We start from the raw sequence: 21,309 nt of genomic DNA, 5'->3' as shown, positions 1-21,309 counted from the left end.
ACCTAGCCAGAGTGAATCGGGTGTCCATTATGGAAACCTCAGAATAGTATCCTTGCTTTTTGCAGACGATGTGGTTCTGTTGGTTTCACTGGCGCGTAATCTTCAGCATGCAATGGAGTGGTTTGCATCTAAGTGTGAAACAGCCTGAATGAAAGACAGCACCTCCAAGTCTGAGGCCATGGTTCTTTGCCAGGAAGTGGTGGAGTGCTCTGGCTCCCTTTGGTTTGAGGGAATAACTGTCCCAAGCAAATGCTTTCAAACATCAAGAATCTTAATCAGGAAGTGGAACATGAGGTGGATTGTTGTGGCATTAGAAGGAGCACAGGCGTTGGACTGGACTGGTAATAAAGAGATAAGCCAAAATCCATCCATCCATCCATCCATCCATCTTCTTCCGCTTATCCGGGGCCAGGTCGCGGGGGCAGCAGCCCAAGCAGACCTCCCTCTCCCCAGCCACCTCCTCTAGCTTCTCCGGGGGAACACCAAGGCGTTTCCAGGCCAGCTGAGAGATATAATCTCTCCAGCGCGTCCTGGGTCTGCCCCGGGGCCTCCTCCCAGTGGGAAATGCCCGAAACAGCTCACCCAGGAGGCGCCCAGGGAGCATCCTTGTCAGATGCCTGAACCACCTCAACTGGCTCCTTTCAATGTGGAGGAGCAGCGGCTCTACTCTGAGCCCCTCCCAGATGGCCGAACTTCCACCCTATCTCTAAGGCAGAGGCTAGCCACCCTTCGGAGGAAGCCCATTTCTGCCGCTTGTACCCGCGATCTCGTTCTTTCGGTCACCACCCACAGCTCATGACCATAGGTCAGGGTAGAGACGTAGATCGACCAAGTAAATTGAGAGCTGCGGTTTTACACTCAGCTTTCTCTTCACCACAACAGACCAGTACAGCGTCCGTATCACTGCAGCCGCAGCACAAATCCGTCTGTCGACCCAAATATACTCATTCATACATTGCTTTTTACAGAACTTTGATCTAATATTCTGACACTCTTAATTAATGTATTAATGTATCAAGGGCAAAATGAAGAATCTTGTAGACACAGGGGATTAGTAGACACCCCTAAGCCACAGCTGTCTCGTCAGAGATCCGGTTAGGGTGCCTCCTGGGCACCGACCTTTGGAGGATTTACAGGCAGACCCAACTGAGGGGACATCCAGAACTTCCTGAAGAGACTTTATATGTTTTCTGACCTTGTGGAATAAGAAATATGCTTCTTAGCCACTGTCTATCACAACCTTCCTTGGTAGAAGGATGGCTTATGGTTTATGGCCTACCATAAACAAAAGTTAAGGTGTATATTAATTTAATACTGAAAGTTATCTACATTTACTACTGTGACATTAAACTTAAGCTCCACTAAAAAGTATAGAGCACCTCATCGTATACTTCGTTGGTTAAGCAAGTTAATAAAAGTAATATCACATCCAGAGAAATGATGAGACATACAGAGGAGAGAACAGTAAAGAAGAAATCCACCAAACTCCCAGTAGGCTCATTCACTAAGGAGTTGGTTATTTCAAAAGACCCACGAGAACCTTAACTGCATTATGGAGTGTGTGTGTGGGAGTGTGTGTGTGTATGAATAGACCTCTGTGTGGAACCACAGAGGCATTTGGTCATGTTTATATCCTTGTTTTTGGCCTGAGGGAATGTGTACACATTGGTGTGAGCATTTGTGTGCTTGAACTTATTAACATCTAACCGTGCCAGTAAGGTGACATGCAAGGTTTTGTGTGTGTTAGTGTGCATGTGTCTGCGGACAGAACATTTACATAAATACCAGTTCATAAGAAAATGTTGTCACCAGAACTCTGCTGAAGTTCAGAACTCTGTGTGTGCATGTGGTGAGAGTAGGAGTGGTAGGTTAATCCTAAATTTACCCTTTGTGGTTGGAGTGCTGCGGTTACATCTGGACTCAGTTTCTCTCTGCCAGTCTTGTTTTTCTTTACTACTCTTGTCACTGTCACCTCACCTGTGTTCCCCCTGCTTTTATTTACATTTTTTTCCAGATTTGGAACCTGCATTCCTCTCAAAAAGCTTTCCTGGTTTTTCCTTGGATGTCAGTGTTTGAGTCTTACCTGCTGTTTGAGCTGTTGAACCAGACTATCCTTCTCCCTCTTCAGAGCTGCGACCTCTTCCTGGGTTTTCTTCTTCTTGGACGAGGAGAGCTCCAGCAGGGCGATATTGGCGTCTTTCTCACTTATCGCTGCCAGGAGTGCCTCTTGCCTGCGCAGAGACCAATTGTGATTAGTAAAGCATTCATTTTTATTAAAATTACATCAAAAGAAAGGAAAACTGTTGCTTCACACACATTCTTAAAAGCATTTAATAACGCTCCTCGCCATAAAAAATATTATGAAATAATTTTTCACTAAGAATGTTTCAGCAGTAGTGCAGCTCCTGGTCTAGTTGTGGTGTTAATGACACTGAAAAGTTACAATGACATTACTTAAAATTGAAACTATCTGTGGTTAATCTAGCATTGGACACAAGATGCCTCTTTGTGTCAACACAGATTAAAGCCCAGTCTTTTCCACCTGTTTCTGTTTGAATGTAGAAATTGCAGGAATAGATCACCTTAAACTCTGAACCAGTACAACTATAACCAACGGCGTGGTTGTAGACTAATTTGGGTGAAGCAACTCTTTAATTTTATGGCGAACCCATGATGTGTCAACCAGAAGAGCGCACTCATCTTAACCACACTTAAGCTCTATATATTATGAAAAAACAGGAAGACTCTTGATGGTGACTATGATGCAGAGCATGCAAACAAGAGTTTTACAGTATTGTTGCTTAGACTCACCAAAATACCAGACGCTCATTAATGCAAATATCTAATCAACCAATCATATGACAGCAACTCTGTGCATTTAGGTATGTAGACACAGTCAACACGACTTGCTGTGCAAACCAACCATCAGAATGGGGAATGAAGGTGATCGAAGTGACTTTGTATGGTTGTTTGTGCTAGACGGGCTGACATGAGAAACTGCTTACCTACTGGGATTTTCCTGCACAGGGTTTACTTAAGAATGTTCACGAAAAGATAAAATATTCAGTGAGCAGTGGTTCTCTGTACAAAAATGCCAGAGGAGAATGGCATCAATCAGGAACTCAAATAACCACTTGTTGCAATCAAGGTATGTTGAAGAGCATCAACACATCAAAGCTTAAAGCAGATGGGCTACAGCAGCAGGGGACCACACACTGAATGCATCATTTAGGCACTGGAGCCTACTTGAGTGTCTACCATGTCTATCCCTTTATGACCACAGTGTACCCATCTTCCATCAGGATAATGAACTACATTACAAAGCTCATATAATCTCAAACTGGTTTCTTAAAAATGACAATGAGTTTTCAAATGACCCACACAGCCACCAAGTCATAGTCCAATAGAGCACCTTTGAGATGTGGTGCAATGGGAGATTTACATCCTGGAAGAACTGTGTGATGCTGGAAATGGTAAATGGTCTGGTTCTTGTATAGCGATAACTTCATTCAGCTTCATTTACAAATTCATAGAAGGACTTTTTTTCTATGCTTTTTCAACGTAACTGCTTTCTATCTAACATTCATACACATTCATACTCTCATAGATGCATCAGTGTTTCCAGCACTTTGCTGAATCTATGCCACAAAGATTTTAGGCACTTGTGGAGGTAAAAGGGTGCCTAACAAACAATATGTTCCTTACAAAGTGCCAAGTGAGTCTACTTCCCATTGGTTCTTATCTGATATGTCTTTATTTTACTCATCTAACTTTTTGCACTTTTTGATTGGCTCTTCCTGCATAAACAGTTTTAAAATAAGAAGATACATGACAATGATGAAAAACTAGGGAGAAAATAGGGACAATTGTGAAAGTGCATATTTTCTAACTTGGTTGTAAACACAAAACTCCCAAGTCCCCAGTATTCCAAGAAGGGCTAAGAGCACATATTTGATATTATCTGCAATTAGCAATTATGTAAAAATGTATTTTCAAGTCTCTATATGCCTCTCTCTCCCTCTGTTTCCATACAATTCTCTAGTCCCTGTCTCCATTTCCAGCCATTTTGACTCCGTCTATCTTTCCCTCCTGCCTGGATGATCTGGTTGACAGATAGATAGCATTCCATGTGGTCGAGAAGCACCAAGCCACATCCCATTCATCCCATCAGCCACAGATTGGACAGAACCACATTCAAGGACACCCAACGTTAAGAATTCTCAAAATTATATCTGTTTTCAGTCTAAATCGCTGCTGTTTTTTCCACAATCCCATAATGCTCCTATAAAGACTTGCCACACACAATCAAACAAGCACATGAACACATAAAAAAATGCAACGTTGCAAAAAAAAAAAAAAACATGTAAAAAGTGGAACACATTCACTTTTCACTTTACTTTTTGTAAAAGTGTCTTTTTGCAAATACAGTTTTAAGACATTTAAATGTTAAAGTAAACTCAAAAAGAAGAACCCAGAATGCATCAACAACTCACGAATTAGGCAAAAAATGTCAAGGGTTTGGATATACAGGGAGTGCGGAATTATTAGGCAAGTTGTATTTTTGAGGAATAATTTTATTATTGAACAACAACCATGTTCTCAATGAACCCAAAAACTCATTAATATCAAAGCTGAATGTTTTTGGAAGTAGTTTTTAGTTTTAGCTATTTTAGGGGGATATCTGTGTGTGCAGGTGACTATTACTGTGCATAATTATTAGGCAACTTAACAAAAAACAAATATATACCCATTTCAATTATTTATTTTTACCAGTGACACCAATATAACATCTCCACATTCACAAATATACATTTCTGGCATTCAAAAACAAAACAAAAACAAATCAGCGACCAATATAGCCACCTTTCTTTGCAAGGACACTCAAGTTTTTCTTGAAGGATGCAGACTTCTTCCTGTACCACTGCTTGAAGAAGGTGTCTTCCAGGAACTGGCAGTAGGACTGGGAGTTGAGCTTGACTCCATCCCCAACCCGAAAAGGCCCCACAAGCTCATCTTTGATGATACCAGCCCAAACCAGTACTCCACCTCCACCTTGCTGGCGTCTGAGTCGGACTGGAGCTCTCTGCCCTTTACCAATCCAGCCACGGGCCCACCCATCTAGCCCATCAAGACTCACTCTCATTTCATCAGTCCATAAAACCTTAGACAAATCAGTCTTGAGATATTTCTTGGCCCAGTCTTGACGTTTCAGCTTGTGTGTCTTGTTCAGTGGTGGTCGTCTTTCAGCCTTTCTTACCTTGGCCATGTCTCTGAATATTGCACACCTTGTGCTTTTGGGCACTCCAGTGATGTTGCAGCTCTGAAATATGGCCAAACTGGTGGCAAGTGGCATCTTGGCAGCTGCACGCTTGACTTTTCTCAGTTCATGGGCAGTTATCTTGCGCCTTGGTTTTTCCACACGCTTCTTGCGACCCTGTTGACTATTTTGAATGAAACGCTTGATTGTTCGATGATCACGCTTCAGAAGCTTTGCAATTTTGAGACTGCTGCATCCCTCTGCAAGATATCTCACTATTTTTGACTTTTCTGAGCCTGTCAAGTCCTTCTTTTGACCCATTTTGCCAAAGGAAAGGACGTTGCCTAATAATTATGCACACCTGATATAGGCTGTTGATGTCATTAGACCACACCCCTTCTCATTACAGCGATGCACATCACCTAATATGCTTAATTGGTAGTAGGCTTTTGAGCCTATACAGCTTGGAGTAAGACAACATGCATGAAGAGGATGAAGTGGACAAAATACTCATTTGCCTAATAATTCTGCACTCCCTGTATTAGACTTGAAGTGAAATTGGTAATTGGTTTTCTGAGGGATGTGCTAGAAAACGGCAGCTCCAGCTTTTTCCAGATTCCACAGGGCACCTTTAGTGGTCTTATAGAGTCCATCGTTTAGCAGTTCAGAGCTTTTTTGGCAACACGTGAAAAAGTAACAGCATATTTGGCAGAGGTGTTCATAATGTTTGAGCCAAAGCACAGAAATCCACGCTGATGCAGACAGAGGTATAATTTATTAGCATTTTTTAGATTCCATTTCTGAGCGCTTTTTCTCTTTACTCAACACGCAATTAAACCCTCCCTCTCACCCTGTCACATACACACAGAGAGATACAGCGGTGCAACAAGGAATGCAGTGATGAGGGTGTCTAAATGAAGACAGATTACATGTTTAGACTGTGTGAAGACCCACAGATTCTTTGGTCAACCTCATGGACCAAACTGTCAGTGTACAAATGTCCTATCATGCATCTAAACTGACAGGGGAAGCTGGGACATGGGTCGGTAGATTAATTTCCTGGCCAAATTAGGTGCTGTCAGGTATCCCAGTGTTTAATAATAAAATGAGTTATTTGAATATTTTGGGGTTTTTTCTTGTTTTTAGTGATAGAGGGAGGGAGGGAGATCAAAGACCTACAGGTGAAGATCAAACACTACAAACTAGGGACAAATATCATTTGGATATGTTTGATGCCTTAATTATTTGCAGCATATTTACTGATAACTCAGTAAGTAAAAATGTCATTTGCATGTATTAGTGTTTCATTTTATCTTATGAGCCATGAGAAGACCTGCTGATATTAGAAATAACTAAAATTCTTATTATGATATGAAATTTAAAATAAAGAGCAATCAGTGAACTATATGAGATTGATATTTAGTCCCATTTATGCCAGTTAAACATTAATGTATTGCTTTTCTTTATCCTCCTAAGACCCGCACTCTTTCATGGCATGTATTTTTAATTTCTCTTTGCTATTTGGGCTGATTGGGGCCTGATGAATGTAAAAACAAAGAATTATGTTTTTTGGTTTTTTTTAACCTGATTTTTGTTTCTGAGAAAAATTAGATGCACATATGAGGACACTCGCTTTAAATTTCGATAGAACAGTGGTAGTATAACGTCCTCGTAAGTATAGCAATATTTAGTATTTTGGTCTAGACAACCCAAAATGTGATATCCACATATGTGGATGCCAGGTCCTAGGAGTTTAAGGTTTTTATACCACACTACGCATCATGCAATCAAAAAAATAAGCGTCTTTAACTCTATGAAATACTTTTCCTTGCTATTACTAAGAATGGTCTTTTTCTTCGTCTGTGAGCCAATCAATTAAATACTTTTTATACAAACATTAGCACATGGACTTTTTCATTCCAGACTGTGAGACACTGGAACAGTCTCACAGTCTTTCCCCTTTCCTTTTATACAAACACCGGTACACAGATTCTGACTCACACGTATGCAGAGAGGCTAATGGAACATTACTCTTGTTAAAGCTAACAGTGCGTCTAGTTTTATACCATATCTGAGGGTTACCTGCCAGCACAAGGCGCTTATAAACCCCTGGTGATAAAATGATATTTATTCCAGATGCACTTGTCTCATTCTGGGCCTCTCTGTGGCTCTCCCTTCTTCTCCGTCTGACACACACACACACACACACACACACACACACACACACACACACACACACACACACACACACACACACACACACACACACACACACACACACAGAGAAACACACTCTCTATGCTTGACATTCCCAGCTAAGCACATGCTTATGACAACTGATGGTTGTGGCTACTGCTATTGCTATGTAATTGTTAAAGACAACTGTTTCGAGTGCAGCACTCTTTTGCCGAATCTTTGGATGATTCTACTGTGAAGGGGCACTTAAAACATAGCACGCTCTCGCCACTGTTGGCAATCTGTCCTTATCATTAAAAATAACAAAGACAACGGAGCCAGCACATTGTGGAGGAAAGGGTCCCAGTGGACGTGCAGCCTTAGATCTGTAACTCCCCTTTCAAGTCTTTCCGAAGCAACAGGATGGAGGAAGGTCTGCTAACAAAGAATAATATCTTGTTAAAGAGGTTAGTTCTTTAATACTCTAAGTTTTCCATTTTGGAATACACCTTTTGGATTAAATCCTATGGTAATTTTACACTAAACGTCTCAGTGACTACTTGACGTTGTGTTGGCAGTAGTGTATATATACACACGGTATCTGTCATAGGATTTTGTGTTGATGAGCTCTTTTCTCTGTCTGTTAAGCCAACAAAAGCACTGTATCAGAAAAACACATTCCTTGTTATTTATTTCAATATCACTGCTGTGATGGTGCAGTGGGTGAACCAAAAAAGATTTGCCATTGAAATAACATCATATATAACATGCTGATGAGACAACTTAATAATATTCTCACAGCTAGATTCCTGAAAGATTATTGTTGGATGGAATAAGCTCCATCCCATAATTCATTAGCTTGCTGAAGCACCTTAACAGGCCAAGCTTTGGACAGCTGGCCTCTCATTTGACACAACTGAGGATACTTTGAAATACAGAGGAGTTCATAGCTGACTCAGTGACTGCAAGGTGACCAAACAAGCCTAAATCATCACCCGTCCACCCCCATTTAATATCAAGTGTTTGTGCTGATACACTGTGTTTGGTATTTGCTAAATGTGATGCTGTGCATTATGGCCAATCATCTGCACTTTGGTCACATCTGTCCAAAGAACATTGTTCCGGAAGTTCTCTGGTGTAAACATTTTAGAGTGAAGGGTTTTAGAGTGAAGATCTCTTGGAAACTTTCTAAGCATATTTGTTCATTCTTTTCTTTAATTGTACCGTTATGAACTTCAACATTTAACATGCTAACTGAGGCCAGTAAAGTCTGAGATGTAGCTTTTGGGTTTTTTCTGCAGTTCGTCTGAGCATTGCACGGTCTGACCTTGGGGTGAATTTGCTGGGACGTCCACTCCTGCAATTGTATTAATATACTCCTAAATGCTCCAGATCAGCAAATTGCCAAAACGAATGCTTGTATAGAGGTGCTGGCATTTGCTGTTAATTGATTAATGAAGTGCATTTGATTAGGAGCACCTGGCTGTTACTTAGATTCTTAAATTCCTACCAGTAAAGTCTGGTTAGTCTGGTCCCATGATTACTTTCTTTTCCACATGACATGAGAAACACTGAAAAACACTAAAAACTATTCCAATGATAAGTTTACTGAGTTGTCATCGTAAATTCACACATACTGGTCCACCTGCCCGTTTTTCCCCCCACATCCTATCGCCAGACAAGGGATCAGATTTACTAAGCAGAAAAAAATGAGGGTGAGACTGTAACTGGAAACAAAAAAAGCACAGATTTCAATGGAAAGTTCTGGGGCTCATCTACTAATGTGCAAAATGATGACACAGCTTGGAACTTGTACTCGGACAAATATAACGTAGGAGCTGTATTTATGTTTTCTTGGGGGAAAAAAACATGACAGCGCAGACCACAGAGAGGCAGAAGAATGAGATGTTTTCTGTGGTAGAAATTGCAGGTGTCAGTGGAGGAAGTAAATAGCAACTGCTGCTAAAAAAAACCAAAAAAACCTCATAATTGCAATGTCCATTCTGCTCACAGAAGGAATATCTGAAATTCACTGAGGTCAGTGAGGGCAAGGTAAATGGAGTCTACAGGGGAACGTGTATTCCATTGACGAAATTTATAAGACAGCATGAACAGTAAGGAGATGCACAAAGTAGATGTCACATTTATAGAATACCATAAACCTGAATCTGACTGGTAGCCTACATTTGCTCTACTTCTATGTTTTCTTATTGTTTTTTCTTTTACACCATCAGGAATTGTATACACACACACATACACTTACACACTTTATCAATATTTCTTACTGCAGATGATGACGTATAATTCACCTAAATCCCCTCTCCCCAGATTTAGCCTGAAACTCTCACAAACACAAGCCACAAAAATAACTTCTGTCCACACCTTTCCATCACTACCTTTTCACTCTGTAAATCCCGACAGTAGCTTTCAGTGCCAAAGAGCTTCGGTCTAGTCCAGGAACTGATTTACTGTCTTCTCAAAAAACATTTGCTAGTGGTCACTTCAATATAATTTTATGTGTAAATTTATGGTCATGGAAAATAAATCATGGTTAAAGTTAGAGACATATAACAATGGGAAAAAATTAAATACATGATATATGCAAGACAGGCTGGAGTAGGAAAATATATTTATTACTCCAACAACTGCAGCTGCGTGATGGCATGCAGGCTTTGCAACCAGATTGAGGTTGCTTGTGACAATGACCACCACCCTTATCCACCACCTCGCTATATTGGACAGCCTTCTTATCATAAAGGGATGTAAACTGTTGGGAATTGTCAACTATCGGTGTAATTCATTGGCCAGGAAATGCTGACTAAAGATTCCAGTCCTACAAACAGTCCATATGTTTTCATTTAAGCTTTTTACAAGTTATTAACAAGTTTCCATCTAAAATTTCTCTCACTTATTCTCTATCAGTACTCCCCACCCACACTGCAGCTCTCGTTTCCATCATTTCCTTTCCCTCATCCTTCACCACTCGTGCTATCTCTCTGTCTGTAAAGAAGACTGGAGGAATTCTTTCCGTCATTTGGCGGTCGTGTGCCATGATGTCATCGCTGTGGCGACAAGGCAGACAGTAAGCAGATATACACAAATGCACCAGGCACCTGACCCCAGCCCCAACACACACACAAACACACACAGGGGCTCTCTCCTTTCTAAAACCACTTAAGGCCCCTCACTTTATCACAAACCCTAATGCCTGGTCTTAGATCGCTCGCATTTTTCTACACACACACTAAAGCAGCTTCCCATGTACGCTGCATTATCTCTTCATGCTGTTGCCCTTTAATGCAATCTGCCATGTGTATATGTGTGTTTGTGCCTATACTACTGCATTGGTATTTTGTGTAAGGGTGTATGTGCATGCTCACAGGCTCTCTGTGTGTATTCAAAGCCTTATTCCTTGCATTAGTGTCTATATGACTGAAGTGTGTGTATGTGTGTGTGCCCCTGTGTCTGTAAAGTAGATTCAGTGCAGTGTGATACTGGCCAGTCTCTTTCAAAGACAAACACAGAGCTATTTTAGAAATAATCCCTGTTCTCTGTTCTCTGTTTCCGACTGAACAAAAAAGCTCTCCATTGTTTTCTGTGACACTGTCTGCTCTGGTTACCCTCGAGGCTGCTTGCGGGACGCCCGAGTTAACCCCTGTATTACGCGGTGCGTGTCAAGCACTGTGATGGGACGTTTTCTTAAAAAAAAAAAAACAATATTCATGAATTGTTAAGACTTTTTAATCGCACTTAAACTTTGATATAGTTTTTAGTTTTTTCTCCCCCTGGTGCATAGTACTCCCCGCAAAACCAGCTCGACCCCTACTTGACCAGTGTTGAGAAATAAGTGAGTTTCGAGGTAAGCAAAAACAGCAAATTCACTTAGCTGGCGACTGGGGATTCGGAAAAATATGTTAATTACACTCTATAATCACGTTAACCATCAGTGCTTTGGTTCTCTTTAAACAAAAGCAGACAGGAAAGTTTTGAAAACAGCGAAACAAAGAAAATCAAACTCATTCCAATCTCCACAAACTGAGATAATTCTTATTATTTATAGAATTTATGTAGCAGTTAAAGGACTGTGTCTGCTCTCCATTAACCCTGTAGATCTGCCCATGCCACTTCTGAGCTGCTTTATCAGAAGATGAAAGAAGTTAGAGAATTACAAATTTGTGAGCTGGTTTCTGTTTTATAGGCTGAAGAGATGCCTTAAAATATATCCAACTGCATTGCATAGAACGGAGCTTTTTTTGGTTTTTTATCTAACCAACCAATAAGATGAGTCGATCAGGCCAAAGGAACCAATTTAGATGCTCCAGATAAACTAGAGCAAAAGCTGGCAAACTAAAGTCGACAGCATTGCTATAAAACTTCAACTTCTTACTTCAGCTTCGATACAAATTTGTCTGGGGAAAAAGAAATATATGATCAAACCTTTATCAGGTGTTCTTTTTCTCAAATTTTCCTTATTGTGGTCTATGTGTCAGGGCATAAAATGTGTAAATGTGCTCATTTTGAGCCCTGCTGTAAAAAGAGGGCACTGCAGTGGTGAACAGTGTAGTTTCACAGCAAGGTCCTGCTTGTAGGTAGTTTGAACCCAGGACCATCTTGCTATGAGGTGACAGTGGCTACTGAAAAAGACTGGGGCGCCTTTCTGTGTGTAGTTTTGTATGTTGTCCCCGGGTACTCCAGCAGTCCAACAACACACATGTTAGGTTGACTGGTGATTATAAACTTGCTGTAGATGTGAATGGTAGCCTGTCTCTCTGTTTTAGCCCTGTAATAGACTGCTGACGTGAACAGGCTATATCCTACTGGGGTAGGCTCCAGCTTCCCTGTGATCCTGTATTGGATAAGGAATTAAGACAATCAAGTGCTATGGATATTTTGTTTTTAACAGACACGTATAAGGTACTAATTGGATAGGCTTAGATCACACTTAGACACATCACACTGAAGAACATAAATTAACCCTGGAGAACCAATGGGGTCAGAGCCGACCCCATTGGTTCTCCAGGGTTAAAAAAATTTCAGACCTTACCAACTTAGCTTGAAGGTGACTTTAGAGAAAAATTGACACATGAAATTTGGAAATTGTGTGAACAGGTATACCATTAACTAATGATAAAAAAATCCAGTTTCCTGCTTTTTCTCTTTTGTGCCAACCCGTTCTCACTCCCAAAGCGTAAAATTTTACGCTAGGTGACAAATCGTCAACATATTACGTTTTCGGCTACCCACCACGTTCCTAAATGACGACCTCGGAAAAATGAGGAAATATGAGAACCGTATGGACTCAATCTACACATGTTCGCTCTTTTTCTTCAAATCGCTTAGAAACACGCTATTTAACATCATTACAGTCCTGGTTAAGGTCAGGAAAAAGGTTATGGTTAGGCCTAGGGATAAGGTTAGGTTTAGGGCTGGAATACAACGCCAAAGGTCTCCTTTCGCGTTCCTCAGGAACACCGCGGGACGTGACAAAACGTCGGCATGTTACGCCTCGGGAGTGAGAATGGGCTGTTTGTGCATGAGGAAGAAACAGGGAAGCAGCGAAGGGGCAAAAGATTGGCTGTGATATTTTTGTTTAATGTCAGCTAAAAGATAATTTTTTACAAAGAGGAGAGTGCAAAGTAGAAATGAGAAGAATAAAGCTGTCTGTCAGTTGTGGCTAACAACACGTGAACTCACACATATTGTGCAAACAGACACACAGAAACAGAGGTAGTGCTAAGATGTTGATTGGAGAAATCTGCGATAGAGAAAGGAAAAAAAAGACTTCCTCGTTTTTGTTTTTTAAACCTTTGCTGATACGCTTTTAGCTCTGTTTCCGACAATCCTCGCATGCATAAGCACATCTCTTTGGTTGGTTCTGCTGCTCATGACTGTGCATAATCTAATTGTACGTGAGGATGTAAAATTAATAGATTTCTCCTCTTTCTCTCTCTCTCTCTCTCTCACACACACACACACACACACACACACACACACACACACACACACACACACAGTTTCTGGGTCTCCTGAGTGGGTAGTATTTCTCTCCCAGCTGACAACTTCTGTCCTGCGGCGGACAACCAGCAAGTAGACAACTCATCTGCTTCAAGCCCAGCTCCCTCACTTTCTCAGCCTCTCTCTCTTACACACACACACACACACACACACACACACACACACACACACACCATACATTAAATATATACAGCCAGATTTATATCTGACATGGAGTTAATAGTTCCTGTAACGCAAGCCTTTGCTCCACTTTGCCCTCTGCTCTTAGACTGCACTGCAGTACACTACACAAACTCCCAAACACAAACACTCTGCTTTATAACCCTACAAGAGAAAACACAGTGCAACGAACGCACACATCGGAGCAGGTTTTATGAAACATTTGTTATTACTGGCCTGCCATGTGTGGACCATCAAAGTTAAGCCAATAAATCTCTGGTTTATAGTAAACTATTTACTGTAGCGCTCTCCTGCAGAAGGGCCAACACAAAGTTTCACTTCACCACATTATACAACTGAGGTTATTAGGGAAAATTATCGACACCTACCGACGTGGTAATGTGCGATCAAAACTTTGAAACAGTTCTCTAGGGCTGCAATAAACACATCAAAGGGATAACGCTATGCTGAAAAGGCAGAAGAATGATAAAATGATTATCGGGAATTACAGCTGAGAATGGCCTCGAAGCTTTAATTCAATGCCAAAATCCAAATCCTGTTTACTGATCTGGAAAACATACGTTTTTATCAAGCCTATAAAAACTGAGAAAAATAATAATGAGTGAAAAAATGATCCGCTTGCCGTCAGCACAGCAGCCAGAGCCTGATTTGGTAGAGACTTTGTTTTATGTTTGACTGACGCTGCCTAGATTAAAGTAGCCCGATTTTTTGGGCAAGAACTTTTTGAGAGCAGAGTCTGTGTCTTAAACTATAATGGAAGTGGGTCAGAGATGCTGGACATGAATAATTTAGCATGGAGAGAGAAGACGGGATGAGAGACCATCTGAGGCAAGTGTTAGGGAAATAGGTTAAAGCTGGTGCATAGGATATCTGTGTGTGTGTGTGCTTGAGTGTTTGAGAGGGAGAGAAAAGCTCCCCTCAAGGAGCTGTTGTACATCAGAGAGGCTTAAAAAAAAAGACAGCGAGATGGCAAACACACTCACACACACACACACACACACACACACACATACATACACAGCATTGACAGGGAAGGGAATAAAATAACTGGAGGATTTGGAGGGAAAACAAATCAAAGAGACGTGAAGAAGGAGAGGCAGGGAAGCAGACACAGGAAAGGGAGGTAGAGAGACAAAGGAAGTAAGAGGGGAAGAGAGAGCAAGACGGAGAGAAGGGCAGGTGGGACTACTGCATGACAGAATGAGGATCTGTTCTTGACATATTCCCCCCTTTTTCTCGCTCCCTTTTTTCCCTCTAAAAAAACTTCTCCCGCTCCCTCACCTCTCTTTCTCTTTGTCTGTCGCTCAGACGCTCGCACACACACACTTAAAAACACACACTGTGACTAATAAGAAAAGTGTAAAAATGCATTATCTATGGTGTGCGGGAGTTTGCTCTTCCCATGAGACCACACACACACACACACACACACACACACACACACACACACACAGAAACACACAAAGAAGTGTGACAAAGCTGCAGCTTTGTGCTCACTGTGGTTCTTTACAGTAAATCCATTTCTATGCTTAGCTACTGAGACCAAGACATCTGCTTACAATCTGTCAGCACAAACTCACTCCTGCCATATTAACCAGTGAAAGTAATGGACACCTGTGAGTCCCACATGATCACTGAAGTGCAATTTATCTTATGACTACGTAAGAGTAACTGAAATCTTTCGGCTGATCTTTATCGCCGTCATACAACGCTACTGCGTGTCAGTGGATTAAGGGGAAGTAGACGGAGGTTGGATGCAACTTTCACATCTTCTAATCCATGGCTCTCGAAGGTTTGATGAATGACAACCACTTCTGGAAGCTAGCTTGTGATGGAGGGCTTTACAGGAAAAATGTGCATGTCGAACACTTTATTGTTCAGAGGCGGGTGGTTAATGTTGCTAATTGTCCTCTTTGGACTGGTTTGAAGATTTTGAATCGTTAGTGAGAAGACTGATACATTTCCTGACCCTTGATGTAATTGTCTGTGTACTTTTTCTTTGCCATTTCACTACATCAACTATGCTTGGGCTAAATATATTACAGTACTTTATGGGCAACATAATGTGCTATCAGAGGTGGTCATTGGCCAATAGACCACACTTAGAATACTCATCTTCTAATAACACCTTAAAAACCAAAATACCCTGATCTTCAAATCACGCCGACATTCATAGATATTTACAGACAAGTGACGACTGAGCTGACACCTGCTGCACACAGAGGGAGCCTGCCCTTCAGCAGACAACCCATGTTGTAATTAGAGCGTAACAAGCATTCAGTTAAACTCCATCACTGGCTGTAGAGCTCGAACGCCGGCCGTGTGGCACATTAAACTCTCTTGTGGCGCACCGTGCACAAAAACACACACATGGCTGTTCTTTTTTTGTTTTGCATCAAACCTTTGCCCTTCATTTCATGGTGCCTATCTTCATTCATCAGCACGATTATGGGCAATTTTATTGATTTTGATATTGATCTTCATTTTCTAAAGATAGCATCCATGCTGCCTAATCAACATCACATGATGGTTACTACACTGTCATCCCTGTTTTAGTGAAGTCCCTTTTCCTAAACAGCTCACTCAGGGCCATAAGATAATTAATGCAGTGAGAATTCTTTGTAAAGAAAACTATTTTAACTAGCAGTGAAAAATGTGCACACTTATGTCTGCATTCTTTAATTTGTTAAATACGAAAAAATGATAGCACTATATAAAATTATAATTATACATTTGCAGCTTTTTCTTATTATACAATATTTGAAATTGGAAAAAAAAAAACTACTACTACCTACTACATTTTCAGAAATATTTGTGGGTGTTTTCTTGTTTGTTTGTTTTTTGTACTACTTGAACACTAAAGTGGCCCTCCAATGAGATGACAGCGCCAGCAGTGGCCCACAGCTCATTCGATTTTCAGACCCCTGTTTTAGAGCATTGGTTAGTGAAAGGAGACTGACTGTTTTCCTGGTTATGACTGTTTAAGAGCCTCCATGATTTCTCAGTGGATTTCAATTCTCATTAATTTGTGCAAAAAAAGCCAGCCAGTGACAAGAATGCATCACTTTGTTTCTCAGCTACAACATTGCTGATGTTTTGGTTTAGTAGACAAAAAACTGTGCTCATTACAGTGAACTACAGTGAATTAATGTGTCTATTTAGTTTGACAACAGTATATATAACATGTAGAGGCTAATACTTCATATTTGTGACTGAACTTTACTTTCTACAGAAGCAAAAACGCTATTTTTAGATTTATGTGGCGCAACACTAAACACAGCTGCTATTTCTTTACATTAGAATCAAATTTAAAAATTTTTTTTATCATCTTTCAATGTGAATCTTGCTCACAAAACTAAGAAAAGGCAAAACTCAAACAATGATTAAAGCTATTTCACTTTGAAATATAACCCATTGTTCCCATTTCCATCATTTTATTTCAGTTAACAATCACTTTACTGCGAGCCAGCTTTGCCAAAAAGGAGGGAAAAGTCTGAAAAGAAAATGTTATCATTACATTACAAATATTCATTATACCTATAGTTTAACCCTGATTACAAAGTTGAATCATCAAACTATTTTGGTCAATTTTTAGCTTCATCTGAAGCTGACTGGTTTGTCACTGGTTTGTTCGGTTCTCCTCTGCCGGTCTTATACTGCACTTTTATTATTCCCAGAATAGAAATGAAATCGTCTGGCACTTCCAACATACAATCAGAGGCTTTGAAAGAATCCACGTTTTGTTTTCTGTTTTTCGATACGTTTTCTCTCTTCATCACTCCCTCTCTCTCTTTAATTGCTGTTTAATGATCTGTTTGATGGCCTGGCACACGCAACCTGTAATCAGCCTGAGGAAAAGAGGCAACTTTAGGTTTTGCCGCATCCTTTTTTCCTTTATCTGTTTTTCCTCTCCACTTGTTTCTTTTAGCTGTAATCTCCCTGTTATAAATATAACCCCCCCCCCCCAACTGAGTTTAATTCAAAGAATTGGGCTACATGTCCGAAAAAATGTAGTAACAAAGCGTACATGATGCCAGCGACATGAAAGTAAACATTCACTGGTTTACAAGGATTCTTTTGTTTTTAGAAAATCAAATAAAAACAAAAACAAAAGAACACAACTTCTGAGTGAAGCGTGTCTTTTATTGTCTCTAGTTTACCGATTCAAATGTTTCAGATTCCTACAAAAAGTAAAAAAGCATCAGAACAGAGGCAGAGAGCCAGAGCGAAAGACAAAAGGGAAATACAGAGCGCACAAAAAAGTGGAGAAAAGAGAGCGAGACATAAAGCGTGGCGCCCTGATTTGAGCTTGTAAGACTAAGTGTCAAAACTGCGTGCCCCTTTTTGTCATACTAAGCTCTGAACATGTCTGTTACACACACACACACACACACACACAAACACAGACTTGCTTTGGCACACTGTGGATTAATCTCATTGCTGTCTGAGGGGATCAAAGCGCATCTCTGTGCTTGGTGTGCTGCCACGAGCATCATGTGTACATGCATTCGTGTGGGAGGATGTATTTTTATGTGTCTGTGCGTATGTGTTTGTATACATCTCCAAGCATTCCTCTGGGAGCTTCTCAGCAGTCTTGCTGTCTTTCTTTTTTTTTGTAAACGACTGTGTGTGTGTGTGTGTGTGTGTGTGTGTGTGTGTGTGTGTGTGTGTGTGTGTGTGCGCGTGTCTTACACATGCAGCCATATTGTTAGTGACAGCTGTAAAAAGCAGAGATGTCATTCCATTGACAGAGCCTTCGAAAATGAGATCTTCGACTACACACACACGCAAAAGCGCAAAAAGAGAGCCCGACACGTCATCGATTAGTTTCAGTATGTAGTGACAACGGTGAAGACACGGACGGTGGGAGATATACAGCTTGCCAAACAGAAATCAGGCAATAATGACTTTGCCAGACAGGTGTAGGCTTAAAAGAAGGGATGGCAATGGAGAGATGAATGGAAAGAGATGAAGAAAAGTGGAAGGGAGGATGCAAGGGAGGAGACAAAAAAGGAGGATGGAATGGACTGAGAGAAGTTATTTCAGGTTGAAAGATGAAGTAAAGGAGGGACGACAGGAATGAAGGGAGGGATGGCGGAAAGGGCGCAGGGGGAAGGAGAAGGAGTCTGGTAGGGAGATAAAACAGAGAACAGAGCAGCTAAGGAGAAATAAATTGAATTTATAGCATTCACCTTGAGGCATCGGCCAAGGTTCTCACTGCAGGAGACTGAAGACAGCGAAGCCGCTTCGTGTGTCTGCAGACTTTCTTTATGGCCTAATTGTACACGAGGCTCAAAATCTAGTCTTTGTGTGCACAAGTGAAAAAGACAAATGTGATATTTTTTTTCCTCAAACGGACTCTCAATCTACTAAAAAGCTTCATCTTAGTGGGTTAAAATCTGTCCAGTCTGTTGTGCGCACAGGAGATCCAGGTCTATCATATCCAGATGGAGTTTGGTGTTGCTGGGAATTTGAAGGAAAAAAATTCTCAGTGAATCACCTCCTAATACGAGATTATCACTACTTTCTCAACCCGAGGCAGCATCCCACACACAGATTAAATAACTAAAATGTTCTGCGTCTTTCTCTGCAGAAAGGAAATAACTGCCAGTGCTGCCAGTGACTTTGTTTGCCTGTTGCTGAAAACCTTGACGTCGTGCATCGTCGCCCTGATTTCTTCTCTTCTTTGAGTTTCTTCAGTGTTTTTTTTTTCTGATGACCTGTTTACAACATTTGGTGCAACAGATGATTTCTGAGGTTCATAAAATGTTAAGTGAATTTTTCTTGTCTGGTAAAAATATGATCAATAAATTAGTTGACATAAAGTTGTGCATAAAGGTAGGGCATGAAAGTAAAAGGAGGGGACATTAACCATAAAGTGTCATCTCAAAGATTGATGGATGAACGGAAGATGGAAGGCAGACAGAGATGAAGGGAATATCATTTCTTTGGGATATCATGCAGTTTTGTTGGATATGTTGTAAGTTGTTGTAGGACAGCTGTCTTTCTCCTTTTCTCTCTGCCAAAAAGACATTTTCTGCTTTTCTTTCTTTCATTTAATTTATCCTCTTACTCCTTCCCCCCTAAAGCGACTTATACTTCCTGCCCTGACCTCTTTACTGTCTTTTCCGCTGCTTCCTCTGTGAGCCCCTCGTTCTCTCCTGCACATCTCCTCTCCTCTTATCACTTTTTAATTAGGTAAATTAACATTTGACACATTATAAAATAATTTAAATAAAAAACCAAGGCTTTTGATTTCAAGAAAAGAAATGATATTTATAGATACCAGTCGTCTAGGAGGAGAAAACAATCATGGAGACATGTGTACGCTTTAATCATTATACCATGATGTATCGTGTTCTAGCCCTTTATGAGAGCAACATAATTAGAACCCAAAATCTCAGAATTAAGAAACCAGAGTTTACACCTCAACAAACCCAGTTCTGTTGGAATGGAAATGTCATATGAAAATGTGGTCACTACTGAAGATAGACAGACAGACAGACAGACGGACGGACGGACGGACGGACGGACGGACGGACAGAATTTTATTTTGAACATGCAAATATAATTGAAATAACAAGAGAAAAAAACAACTTAAAAATCATTAAGTTTTCGTGTATATATCTATGTCTACAGAATGTGTGTGCTCGAAAAGGAGTAGGATGAAGTTTTCCTGTTTCTACCCCCTTATTTCAAATTTCATTGCTTACAAATCCATATCCAGGATTCAACATTATTTGATCAATATATGTTTAACTATGTACAAGTCTAACACGTTGAACATACACAAATAAAACCATTTTCAGCACGTAAACCAGAACAACAACAAACTACATTTTTACATAAACTAATCACGCTGTGTTTAACACCCGCTTAATCTCTGAGCTTATTTTATATTTGTGTGACAAACACCTTAATGAACACTTAAGCTTGGGTTACTCTGCCCTTGATCTATAAAAAATGAGGACACAATGAGACAACTCAGTCACTGAGAGGAAGATTTCCTATATTCATGCAATTTATTCTTTTTGAACAATTGTGTGAATTTTTGTATTGATGTACTTTTCTTGATTTCATCTGTACAGGTGTTCCACACACTAACTCCTCTGACTGTAATGCTGTCATATTTACATTTGTCCTTACTAGAGGCTTGCTGAACATAAGGATTCCTCTCAGGTCATGAGTATTTGGTCTTTTTTGGAACAAGTTCTGAATGTTGTGATGTGAAGATTTATTTGCTGCTTTGTACATTGTTTGTGCAGTTCTGAGGTCAACCAAATCTTTAAATTTGAGAATATTTAATCTGATAAAAAGTGGATTTGACACAAACCGTGTCAGATTTCCAGCACAACATGGTGGTTATCGCTGTCACATGACAGCAACAAGGTTCTGTGGCTGAGCCTGTTGATTGGCCGAGTCTTTGCTGTAGCAGCTTCCATTTTTTTGTCGAGTCCTTCAAAAGACAGCAACTGGAGGTCTGTAAAGATGTTTCGCGTCTCATCCAAGAGGCTTCTTGAGCTCTAAAACAACTGATGGTGACGAGAACTCACATGATGGTGGTGTGGGGCTTAGAGGTATCACACCTTGGCCCCAGTGATGGTAATGACCCACATTTTTGTTCATTATATGATTAATAGTGGGTCATTGACGCTCAGGACCACCTCCAGGGGGACAACCAC

At 40.6% G+C, this 21,309-nt stretch overlaps 1 protein-coding gene across 4 annotated transcripts in view; it reads right to left on the bottom strand.

Annotated features, from left to right (window-relative positions):
* LOC146615258 (ELKS/Rab6-interacting/CAST family member 1-like) overlaps window positions 1-21,309 on the bottom strand; it is a 162,174-nt gene that overhangs the window by 41,580 nt on the left and 99,285 nt on the right. For all 4 annotated transcript variants that reach the window (XM_085376029.1, XM_085376026.1, XM_085376027.1 and 1 more), the window contains one exon: window positions 2,084-2,231. In XM_085376029.1, the coding sequence (XP_085232155.1) occupies window positions 2,084-2,231 (148 nt within the window). The remainder of the gene's footprint in view (window positions 1-2,083; window positions 2,232-21,309) is intronic.

This window comes from Diplotaxodon limnothrissa, linkage group LG17 (genome assembly GCF_057381915.1).
Source record: "Diplotaxodon limnothrissa isolate DT_005_m linkage group LG17, D_limnothrissa_male_GT1.1, whole genome shotgun sequence".
NCBI lineage: Eukaryota > Metazoa > Chordata > Actinopteri > Cichliformes > Cichlidae > Diplotaxodon > Diplotaxodon limnothrissa.
This window is presented reverse-complemented; position numbering and strand designations above follow the sequence as displayed.